At 44.9% G+C, this 12,753-nt stretch overlaps 1 protein-coding gene across 1 annotated transcript in view; it reads left to right on the top strand.

Moving 5' to 3' along the window:
* galnt14 (UDP-N-acetyl-alpha-D-galactosamine:polypeptide N-acetylgalactosaminyltransferase 14 (GalNAc-T14)) overlaps positions 1-12,753 on the top strand; it is a 110,028-nt gene that overhangs the window by 23,818 nt on the left and 73,457 nt on the right. The window contains exon 2 of the mRNA XM_034580742.1: positions 200-369. Within this exon, the coding sequence (XP_034436633.1) occupies positions 200-369 (170 nt within the window). The remainder of the gene's footprint in view (positions 1-199; positions 370-12,753) is intronic.

The following is a 12,753-nucleotide window of genomic DNA, read 5'->3' as shown; positions in this document are numbered from 1 at the left end:
TCTGGTAACTCACTGATCGATGTAGATTATTGATTTATTGGCTGATTGACGTCTCGATACGTCTCAAACAAAACCAAAATTGCTACGAACTTTTTATGTAAATGATTACAAATGAAGTATTATCAGTAAATTCAGTATCTTAGAAATGTCTGAAGTGAAATATCAGGAGACTGATGGATGTTGACGGATTGATTGACAGATCTCGGATGCGGAGTGGGAGGACATGTTGGAGGGATTCGACGAGCGGAGTTACCTGAGCGCTCGGCGCTGGAAGCCCGGCGACGACCCGTACACCCTGTACGCCTTCAACCAGAGGGAGAGCGAGCGCATCCCCAGCAACAGAGCCCTGAGAGACACGAGACACTACAGGTACTACACACACACACACACACACACACACACACAACAAAGACGAAGGTTCATACACACCCAGTGGTGGAGGAAGTACTCAAACATCTTTCTTTCAAATGTAAATGATGGATGAGAGGTTGGAGGACTCTCGAGTCGTCGTGGCTGTGGGGAAGTTTCAGACGCTCTCAGGACGCAAAGAGAAATAATGAGAACATGAGAACAAAAGAAGAGCAGAAGGTTCGGAGGGTTGTTGAGCTGCACTGCTGCTCCTGGAACTTTATCCTCAAAATGAAAAGACAGAAATGTACTCAAGTAATGCATTAACTTAACACCACTGTACACAACACAACATAATAACACACCATGCAAACATGTGACGAGTACACACAGATTCATCTATAACACAAAAGACATAAACACACAAAAAACACTTCACTCTCTCTCTTTGCTCTTTTTGCTGTTTCACTGTTTTAATCATCGTGTAGGACGCAAATGGGTTTTGTGAAAATATGACGCCTGTGTGGTGAAACGTGCACAACCTGTGACAGCGTGTTTAACTCGACCTCTGCTGGAATCTCTTTATTACACACACACACACACACACACACACACACACACACACACACACACACACACACACACACACACACACACACAGTAGCTCTGCAGCAGCTCTCTGGGCTTGTGATTAATCCCCTAATTTAGATTATGAAACCAAACACGTTTTCATAGAGAAACCACCAAATTACAATCCGTCTGTCGGCTGAGAAATTAAATTAAGCACCAAAATAGAAATCCTCTTAGTGCAGCGCCGGCCTCATCTGTCGGAGAAGAGGCTTCGCAGGAAGATAAGCAGAACGCCGCTTTGACGGCCGCAGCCTTCTTTACACATTTGGTCAGATAAAAACTTCCAGGCACTCGTGGAAAGCAGAGGTCCAGTGTAGCCGGGCTGAGATCACACACACACAGACACACACACACACACACACACACACACACACACACACACACACACACACACACACACACACACACACACACACACACACGGTCAGCACTTTGATCTCCTCTCACACGTTCTACATTGTAGCGTTTATTTCTGGTGGGTTTTTGATTTGTCAAAAGTTCGTTGAATATCAGCCCAGATGTTTTTCACTCGATTACATCGGAGCACTTCCTGTCTCGCTCCGATAAACGATTTAACAGGTTTACACGTGTTTACAGAGGGAATTTCATTTTATGTTCCTGAATGTATTTCATGGTATCATGAACCCCATATTCCCAATTTATTTGCTTCACGTTTTGACTGATGGAATTTCTTCCTCACATTACATTTTAAAAACACAGTCAGTCTGTGCTGTGTGTACCTAAACCTTAATTGCATCTAGTTTTTGCTTCCACCGAGTTGAATATTCATGCCTCGGGCCTTTTTGTTTTTACTTCAGACAGAAATATTCGAGCTGTGCGGTGCAGGAATTTATACATATTTCCTTCCTCAAATTCAACCTGACACATTTGATATGCGTAGAAAGTTTGGGATCGTGACTAGAATTTAAATTTGGGTTGTGTGAAGTTGGGGAAAGTTTGTTCAGTTAACTTCTGTTATTGTCACGCCTCCGAACCACCGACATCAGCTGGAGGCCGAATGTTTTCAGGTTGTCCATCCGTCCGTCCTATTCTTGTGACTGTGATCTCCTCGTGAACTGGGGATCTTAAGAATGCCTCCAGAGAATCCTTTCAGATTTGGCAGAAATGTTCAATCAGACTCACGGATTACCTGTTTAGATTTGGGTGGTTAAAGGTTAAAGGTCAAGGTCGCTGTGGCCGATGTGTTTTGCCTCAACATGATACCGCAATTTCGCGTTTAGGCAACTTCTTCCAATAGTAACTAGTTGTCACTTGGAATCAAAGTTGAACTGATTGCAGTGGTCAAAGGTCAAAGGCCATGTGACCTCATATGATTCTGTAACATGTATGTAGACTGAAACTTGTTTTCTATATTTTATGGAAGTGGAAAGCTACAGAAGTCGATGAAAGCTTAATACAAACAGATCCAGCGGACTCCATTTCCCTCTCAGCCGCTGTGCTGTGATTATTAAAGGTTACCAGGCTGCTCATGGTGACCCGGCTCTCTAACAGGAGGCTGCACGTGGGCGGCTGTTTGTTCAGATTCTGGGAACATGACAAAGTCCTGGATGGTGACTGCTGCAGCTGGTGGTGGTGATGAGCACAGGGGAGGTTAAAATGTGTCGGCACGTACATCCCATCCTGCGTGTGCACGATGGGATGTACGATGTTGACTCAACCCGAGCTTGTCTGCTGCTTCTAACGCCGTGTGTCTCGAGCTGAGCGCCAGTGTTTCTGCACGTCCATATGCGTACACGCTAATGTGCGTAAGTGTGCACGGTGTCGATCGCCTGCATCATCTGCTGTGTTTCCGGAGGAGGGAAATTTGCTGTTGAGCTGACATAAGGCGGCTGTGTGTGTGTGTGTGTGTGTGTGTGTGTGTGTGTGTGTGTGTGTGTGTGTGTGACAGTGAAAGTGAGAAGTGTGTGTAGGAGGGGGACCAGGGATACGCTTACACATTAATCTGTTAGAAGTGAGGTAGGGGGCTGATAGTGCTCATTTATCTTGGATGGTATGTGTGTGTGTGTGTGTGAGGGGGGGGGGGGGGGGGGGGGGGGGGTTTGCTGTTATGTGATTATCCGTTAACTTAGTTTCTATGTAGCTGTGGATCTCGAGTGCTTGGCAGGAAGAGCGATAGCAGGGAACGGGCGGAGAAATGAAAAGCAGCAGTGAAATCCTGAAGCCGCTGAGGTTTAGTTTTCTTCGAAACACCTTCTCCTCCGCTGCAGACTCACCGAGGGGCTTCCTACACTTTGGCCTCGTTCCTGATCGGGAACATTCGGTGGAAATTTCAAGGTGTTGTGACAGAAATTTGTAGGAAGAGCAAGAAAAAGTGAGAGGAAGCAGCCGTCAGAGGAGCGGCTGCAGGGAATTTGATAAGACACAGAAATGGAGCAATTGAAATTGATGGTGTGGTGGAGGAGCATTTACCTCTGATGGCTGCAGCTCCTCCCCGAGCAGAAACCCTCTCTCACTCACGCTTCTTGTGAATAAATACATGTTGTTACGTGCTGTGAGTCCGGATGAATATCACTGTTTATGTATTTTGTATTACATCACAAGCAGGAATGTCTTCATGTGGAAACAAGCTTTTAAATGCACCAGTGTTATGTGTTATTAAATGACCAAAATCATCTTTTAAATGAGGAAGATCCAACTCAAAAGAAGAAAATCCAGGACTCTCTGATTAACAGGCGATCTCTGTCGTACACAAACACCTGAATCCGGAGCTGCTGGCAGGCTGCCGCTCTGCAGCGAAGCTCCAGTGGAGAAAGCTCAGCATGTTTGGGGAACAGGCTCCGGGTCTGTTATTTTCCCAGCGGGAAGACGATAACCTAAAGATTAGACAATCAAGCTTTTGACCTGGAGATGCTGAGCTGGATTCCCTGAAGCCTGCAGGCGAGAAGAAATCTGGAAATGCAGCAAGACTCATAAGCACAGACAGCGGGAGACTGAGGATGTGTGCAGGTGTAACTTCTACGTTGTTTTAGATGGTGTTAACATTTCCATTATAATAATATTTATAGGAGAGATTTGTATCCGGACAGGAACGTTCAGATTATTGAATTTCAGTTATTTAATTGTGCTTATATATCTACTTACTGTGTGTATGTGGAACATATATCTCTAGAACTGTTCATCAGATTGGCTTCTCACTCGTCACGTGTGTTCTTAGTGGTCATGGGTTTGTGACACGTAATACATTTAATATATCATATATATTAAAAAGATAATTTTAATTATTTGTATTTCACCGTATCGGAGACACAGACCCAGGACGGGTTTCGATCTTTGTCATGGCAACGATATTCACAGAATCACTTCCTGTTGAGCAATTTGTCTTTAAAGTAAAAGCACAACATTCATCTTGTTGCTGTAATGCTTTATAGTGAGCGGAATTACAGAGCTTTTATTTTGAAATGCTGTGAACCTGGGTGTGAAGATTGTGTTGGTTGTTTAACAGACGTTTTGGTTTTAAAACTGAAACGTATTAGTTTGGATGCAGACTATAAACTGGACTGTATTTCCTTATGATCTACTTCTGTGTGTGTGTTGCTGTCTTTTCTAGTTGTTTCATATTCAGCCGGAGTCTGTAGAAAGTAGCAGAGACAGATTCCAGGTAATGTTTCCCCACAAAGACGTGGGTCTGACATGTTTTTATACAGTCCCTCCTTCCTTTCCCATTTGAATTTGACAATAATCTTCAAACTGCGGCATTAGGACACTGGTGTTCTGGTTGAGAACGTGGGAATCGGAGAGGTGTGGAGAACCTGCAGATTATCCAGGTTGTGACTGTCTTTCTCAGATGTGGAGGAGCGTGAGGGGAGCGGAGGCGAAGGGAAAGATGGAGAGATGAAGTGAGAGAAGGATGAGGAAAAGTCAAGAGGAGATTAGGAGGAAAGGAGGTGGAGGAGGAGGAAACGAGGGAGATGCCACAAGCTGCTGAGAAGAGCGATAATTGCCACATGCAGAGCTCGAGAAGCTGTTTGTGTGTGTGTGTCTCTGTGTGTGTGTCTGTGTGTGTGTGTGTGTTTGTGTGTGTGTGTGTGTGTGTGTAAAACACTCCACTCCAGTGCTCTGCTATTATCTCAGTGAACAATGGCACCTCCCTCCGTCTGCTCTCCGACAGACTGACAGTCTATAAGCCCGACAGCCGCTCCACCGCAGGGATTAGATCCAAGCATGAAGACAATGGGCTGATGCAGGACGGAGAGGAAACGTGCTCCACGCTCCGACACACGGGGTTGATATGGCAACAAGAACTGCGTACGACAAAAAAAAAGTGTTCTAATGCGAGACAACGGGAAAAACAGAACAAATGAGCTGTACATTAAAAGATAAATGGTGTGAAAGAAACAAAGCAGGGAAAGAAAACGACAGAGTGGAAGTTTTGTGACGATGCTCTGATAAGAGAAACACTATCCTTCACATTTTAGGGGAAAACGCTACATTACAATCCTTCAAATATACAAATATATTAATATTCACCACCTATAGATTAGAAAGGCGACTCTGAAAACTTAGTAGACTGCAGCCAGTGGATATCGTGTCATCTTCACAGCAGCGAATCAGTTCCAGTCTGGAAAAATGTCTTAAAGTGTTTAAACTGTGTCTCAGGAGATAAGTGGATTTAATTAATAATCTGTCTCGAAACATAAAGTCTCACTTCAAAAGAACACAATGCAACAATAGATGAGATTTATTGACTAATAACTACGAAGGAGAGAATATTTATGGATGATGATGAAAATGCAAAATGGAATAAATGAAACATGTGGATTTGTAGAAATGGAATATGTGAAACAATCTGTCTGTGCTTCCATGCTCCACTTATTCCCCCGAGCTAAATGTCTCCAGTTTGACGTGGTGACATTGAAAGTGTGTAAATGATCCTGTCTCTCACGCAGCCCGACAACACACCACTGCGCACACATTCGTCAGTTTCTTTGTTTTGATGGGCGACGTGATAACGCTCCAGGGTTTTGTTGTCAAAATGGAGGCAACCTCCTCGTAACCGTCGGCAACCGGAGATGAGCCCGTCCACTGGGCCGGCGACTAATCATTTTGTTGACCCAGTGGTCTTTGATCACGTCTGACTAACTAGATCACACAGTAACCTCGCCCCTGTGTGTGTGTGTGTGTGTGTGTGTGTGTGTGTGTGTGTGTGTGTGTGTGTGTGTGTGTGTGTGTGTGTGTGTGTGTGTGTGTGTGTGTGTGTGTGTGTGTGTGTGTGTGTGTGTGTGTGTGACTGTGTGTGTTATGCGTGCACACTGGCGTCAGCGTCCTTTCACACTCAGTCAAGCACTTAGTCATGTTTCCATGAATCGCAACACGCAGCTAAACATTCGTCAGTGCAGCAGCTTCGGAGCCTCCCACACTGACGCTCCCCGGAGAAAACACAACGAGGAACAAACCTCTGACACTGAATCAGTTTGATTCCCCCCCCCCCCCCCCCCCCCCCCCCCGACGAGCTCGTTGATTTGATCAGAGTCTGGAATCAAAAGCAGACGGAGGAAACGCTGAACTTCCTCAAGGCCTTGATTTGATCTGTGCGACAGCTGGGATTTGAAGACGCACATTTGACCTCTAAAAACTTTGAAGGTGCTGTAGCTGCTTTCAGAAATGCGCTGAACTCCTGGAGGAGGTGTTTGTGTTTGTGTGAACGCAAATGTCAGAGTGAGAGCCCCCGAGAATAAAGTCTGCAGAAAGTCCAGAGAAGTGGATGTGAGAACAATCCACTCTCCATCTCTCACCTGAACAATGTGGAGGATCTGTTGCTGTTGTTCTCGTTGTAGGTCTGAACACAGCTGGTGAGGAGGTTTTTGGCGGCACGGTTCTGCAGCGACAGCACAAACCTTAAATTCAGTTAAACAGACGCAGTGACATGTTGATGGAACACGTTTTGACTCTTTTGCGACAGAATCATTCGTCCTCTGATGTTAAATCACGAGCTCTCTGGTCCAAGTTCCTCCGTCAGATTCCACAGTTTACACTGAATCTCACAAACAGCACAGACCTTGGCAGGAAGCTCTCTGTGAGGCGAAGAAATCCCCCTTGGTGTATTGTGGGTAATCTGCTGATGTGGAACCTGAGCTCTGAAGCACCCCGGTGCTCTACACGAGCGCAGAGTGACAGTGACGCTAAGCGGCTTTACCGGCTGCTAGCATCTCGGCTAACCGCCCCGCTCCGTCTCCCAGACGCTCCGGCGGCGTGTCGAAACAATCAGGGAGCAGACGGCTTTACAACTGTATCTGCTCTGATACCTGATTAGATTTGTTTGGCTCTCGTTCTGCTTCACTGACGCTGGATTGACACGAAACATTTTTCTTTTCGTCTTTGCCGCTGTGGGTTTCTGCAGATTCCTGTTTTCTTTTGTGTTTTGCTCTTTGTAAAGAGTTACAGGGAGAAAACAGAGCTTCTCCTTGAAATGCACTGAGACGCTGGAGCCAAGTGAAGCTCTGATGTCTCATTGATTTCACCTCCTTAAATCCACTTCAGTGGTGGAGGCGAGATGGAGAGGAAGAGGAGGAGGAGGCAGATTAAAGACAGAGTTTTTAAGCCCTCATATATTTCAGGGTTGGATGGTGAAACTTAAAGAAGCAGTCCAGCCTGAAACAGTCCAACACAGAGCTGCTGCTGCGGTGCGGTGCTCGGCTGGGTCCATTGTGCCGTGTGGTGTTCTGTGTCTCTCAGTAGAAACAGACAAAGCTGACGGAGGAAAAGTGGCTTTAAAAGAAAAGTAATGTCATCACAAAGTAGAGAAGCAGAGAAGCAAACCAATCAGAGTCAAGTGCAGGTAGACTCCGCCCACGTAGGTGATGACCACAGGACGTACGTTTGTCAGACAGAATTCTTTAGTCCCTAAATTACAAAGTGAAACCAAAACTAGCAGATCAGATGAAACGATGGAACGAACACAGGAAGCTTCAGACTCTCAGGAGAGAAAAAGTATAAAGTAGTGTTTTATGATGTCTGTTCAGGATTTAACGCAGATTGACTGTTGTGAAATTTGTAAACGTTAAAATGAAAAATCAAACCTCATTAGGATCAACAGAGCGAGTCCTTTGTCACTTTGCAGCATCACATGCACAATCGATACGTGTTTACACTGTCATGCATCATGGCCTCGGTTTGTACACGCATGGAACAGATCAATATTAAAAATGCATGAATTCAATGACACGCTGGGATGTATAATAATCGTCATCATATTGCACTTATGTCACAGTTTAATGTGAAATTCACGCATCATCTACCATGACTGGGCTGTGAGAGGAGGTCGTGTAATGACATGAGTGTGTGCGTGTGCGTGTGTGTGTGTGTGTGTGTGTGTGTGTGTGTGTGTGTGTGTGTGTGTGTGTGTGTGTGTGTGTGTGTGTGTGTGTGTGTGTGTGTCACGGAGGTTGTCATCGATTGGTCCGGTCGCACATTGATCCGCCGTCATTGATTGGCTGTTGCTAAGTGCCTGTCAACCATTGTGTCCCCAAAGGAAACATCATTGTTACGTCAACTTCTTTTCATCTTCCTCTGCTCTGAGTGTGTGTGTGTGCTCCTCTCTCTCCTTCCTCCTCCTCCTCCTCCTCCTCCTCCTCCTCCTCCTCCTCCTCCTCCTCCTCCTCCTCCTCCTCTCCCGTCCTTCTTTTCCATCTCTGCTCATTGTCTGGATTTAAATTGAGCCGGGGTCGGTCAATACTTCCTGATCCCTGCAGCCGTGTGTGTTTTCAAGGAATCTGAAAAGGTGGAGAGAGAAAAATAGATTGATCCAAATGAATCAATATCATGAATCCAGTTTGTTGACACACAACACGCTGGTTTTAAAACAGAGCTTCTAACAAGTGGTGAGAGAATTTATCACAATATCTAGAATACATCACAACTATTATACATTTAATTCCACGAACATTCTTTAACTCTGTCAGGGTTGATGCTTTATACCCGTATTTAACTTACACTGATGAAGACTGTGGTGACTAAACAAACTTATTAAGGATTTCTTAATAAACCCTCAGTGTTATTATAAAGGGTGAAAATAACAGGTGCTCTGCTGGACAGTGTTGAATCATTATCACTCTTATCATCGTTAATATTATTGTTTTTACTAGTGGCTCTATTATCTCAGTGTGGCCTTAAAGGTTCTTCAGTGGAAACACACACTAGACTTGTGCAGTGCAGGGTTAGTGTTGATGATCCTGCAAACAGCTGGATGTAACTTCACGCTGATGCCCTCCAACTCCTTATGCACGCACGCACACACAACACGCACGCACACACACACACACACACACACACACACACACACACACACACACACACACACACACACACATACTCACTCAGTCTCGCACGCAATCCAGAAAATGCACAAAATTACACACAAACGTACCATCAGTCTCCCCTGCTGAGCTGTTGAGAATTACAAGTAAAACACTGCAGTAAACATCCACCCACACACACACACACACACACACAGACACCCACACACACCCACACAAACACACACACACACACACACACACACACCGTTGAGAAGGGATTTTATTGCAGTTCGGAGCTGTCGGGCTTCTGTTCTCCGAGCAGCGTGATGCAGAGTTCAATAATAACAACTTTCAGCTGAAGAAGCAAAAGGGAAAAAACAAACACACACACACACAATAAGAGACAACATAGAAAATAATGAATGAGTTATCGAGATTAACAGGATCAGATAAATAATTCACACATGAACAAGAGAGCGAGCAGGTAAACAAAGGGGGAAATGAACACAGGTGACGGAGCAGACGCCCGAAACAACAAACTAATCAGATACTCAAAGCGACACGGAGCTGAAGTCGACATCACAGACCGTTCAGACACACAAGCACACACACACACACACACACACACACACACACACACACACACACACACACACACACACACACACACACACACACACACACACACAGACGTGCTGCTTCACTTGGCTGTTCTGTAACGATTAGAGAATTTCAGCCTGAATTTGTTTCCTCCTTCCGGCTTTTGTCGAACAACTGCAATATGTTCCAGCTCAGCATGATGAAGTGCACAGAGAGCAGGCTGAACAGGCTCATATAGATCCTGACTTACACACACACACACACACACACAGACACACACAGACACACACACACACACACAGACACACACGCCTTTTTGACGCCCTAAGCAGGATTAAATAACCCATTAAATTCCCAACTTTTGTGCAGCGCTCCATAATATATTCGTCACACTTGCTAAATTTTTCAGAGATCTCTTGAAATATTTTTGTGTGGCTCTCCTACATTTTGTTCTTGTAATCCAGTTTTTGTGATTGTAAAATTCCACGAGGTCGTGGGCGGCTGTGGCTCAGGAGGTTGAGAGGGTCGTCCGTCCACCAGAAGGTCGGCCGTTCGATCCTGTCGTGCAAGACAGTGTTTGCAAGAACCCCAATTTCCCCCCGATGGCAAAAAGGGCTGCGTATAGAAGCGTGTGTTGTGACTTGTATGAACTCTGAGTGGTCAATAGGACTGAAAGCTTTATATAAATACAGTCCATTACCATGTTGGGTTTGTTATATACACATATACATTACACACAGTGTGTATACCTGTAAACACACACAGACACAAATAAAACAAACAAACAGAGCAGGAAGTGCAGAGAGCGAGCGGGGGGGGGGGGGGGGGGGTGTTTCCTTGTTCCGAGTGATTAATAACGACGGCTGAGAAATACCCAGAATGCAGATGGATCATCACGGCGTCTAACGGCGGAGGTCGAGCGTTCATCAGCTGAAATCGAGCGTGGTGAAATATATAGATGCTCTAGTCGAGTGAAACATCGCCTCACATTACATTACATTTAGCTGACTGGCTTTTAAGTGGCTCGCTCGGGCGTGAAGACTTTGTCAAACACGAGTTATCAGACACACACACACACACACACACACACACACACACACACACACACACACACACACACACACACACACACACACACACACACTGGGTTGTTTTGTGACATTTTCAACTTTCAAATGTTGAGCCTGCGGTTTTTGTATTTGTATTTTTTTTAACTCTGCCAGCAGAAAAAGGTTCAGATCTCAGGTCAGCCTATACAAAGTGAGAGTGGGTAGTTTGGGGGTCAGAGGTCACAGAAACCAGAATGTAAAATAGAAAAAGCATTGAGAACTGACAGGAAGGACAAAGGGGAGATTTGTATTTAGTGAATTTAGGATATTTTTCTCTGCACAGAAGCTTTAAAATACATTTCATTTAGTTTGGGAATTTAAAGTGGAAATATTTCTGCTGCTTGAAAACACATAGATGTCATATACAGACGATAAGATAAATAAATAAAAGTTTCTCTGTAAAAACAAGGTTAAAAGACATCATGAAATATCTTTGCACTGTTGCATAACATTTTTTCTTGATAGCTACAACGACCTAATTTTCCCACAGAGACCAATAAATTCACTGAAATCCACATTAATCTGATGCGATTTCATCTAAACTCCTGAATTATCTGGGTCTAATGATGCTGCAGTGCTGTGTGGATTCGTGCTGCATAAAAACATCAGTTAAGTAACATCGGTTATTTTTTAATGAGAATTACCGATGCACTTTGTATGAAAACCAAAGCATCGATATCATTTTCCTTTTTAGTCACAACTTGTTTGTCTTGAAACAAAGTCAGGAATCAGGAAGGGTTTGATCTCACTTGGAAAACAGGCTCACAACAGTTTAACACATGTTGTGAAACAAACGGCGTCTGCGGCTCAGGGTGTACAGCGGGTCGTACCTCGAGCAAGATGCTGAACCCCAGACTCCCCCTGACAGCTGGGCAGACAGTGAGTGACAGACGAAGCACGTTTTTGTGGATTATAAGACTGGAAAAACTCCATAAGAATACATATCATTTATAATATTTCTCCAAATTCAGGGGCTGCACCCTCCTGAGGCCTTCGTCCGCTTGTTCTACGGAGGATTTCCAACTTATCGTCACCTCGTTAAATACTTTGCTGCTACTTTACGTACTCGCGGCGTAGCTAGCTCGTTAGCTTGTTCACTGACGCACGATGAATCCAGACAGATCCACCCACTGGATCCTTCATCGCCCCCCGGGGAATGGAAGGACGTATTTCTCACCTCTGAAATGGGTCAGACTAATCGCTGGGCTGCCGAAGGATGCAGCGTCTGAATTGGGACACAGCTGTAGTCGGTTTATAGATCAGTGTCACCTCCGACCTCTGATAGCGACCTCGCATTCATCACCCAGACGGTGGTTTCTCCTCTCGACGTTAAACTTTATACGTTTGCGAGGAAGCTGAGAGTCGACTGTACATCACTCAGCGAGAGATTAGGAGGAGAAGAAAAAGGAATAAAATAAAAATGAAAGCAAATGAGCCAGGATTACTGAACGGGGGTGATCATAATAATAACACCATTCCATCCACATCTCAGTCTTCTATAAATTCATGGATTGTAATTTTCTGAATTGGACGGAAAGGGAACCGGGTGCCTGGGAGAGACGGAAAGAGAGAGGAGGAGTAATAAAAGTTTAATGGAGGGAGGAGAGACAGAGAGAAGGACGGAGGAAAAGAAAGGAAAAGAGAGAGAGACAGAGAGAGAGAGAGACAGAGAGAGAGAGAGAGAGAGAGAGAGAGAGATGGATCAGGCGATCGCCCGGCATGACAGCCTCATCAGACAGCCACGTGTGTGAGGGAGAGAGAGGTAGATGGAAGACGGAGAGAGAGAGGAAATTGTTCTGTCAGGCTGTGGG

Source organism: Hippoglossus hippoglossus, chromosome 24, assembly GCF_009819705.1.
Source record: "Hippoglossus hippoglossus isolate fHipHip1 chromosome 24, fHipHip1.pri, whole genome shotgun sequence".
In the NCBI taxonomy this organism is placed as follows: domain Eukaryota; kingdom Metazoa; phylum Chordata; class Actinopteri; order Pleuronectiformes; family Pleuronectidae; genus Hippoglossus; species Hippoglossus hippoglossus.
The sequence above is the reverse complement of the archived record's forward strand: the minus strand, read 5'-3'. Positions and strand labels throughout refer to the sequence as shown.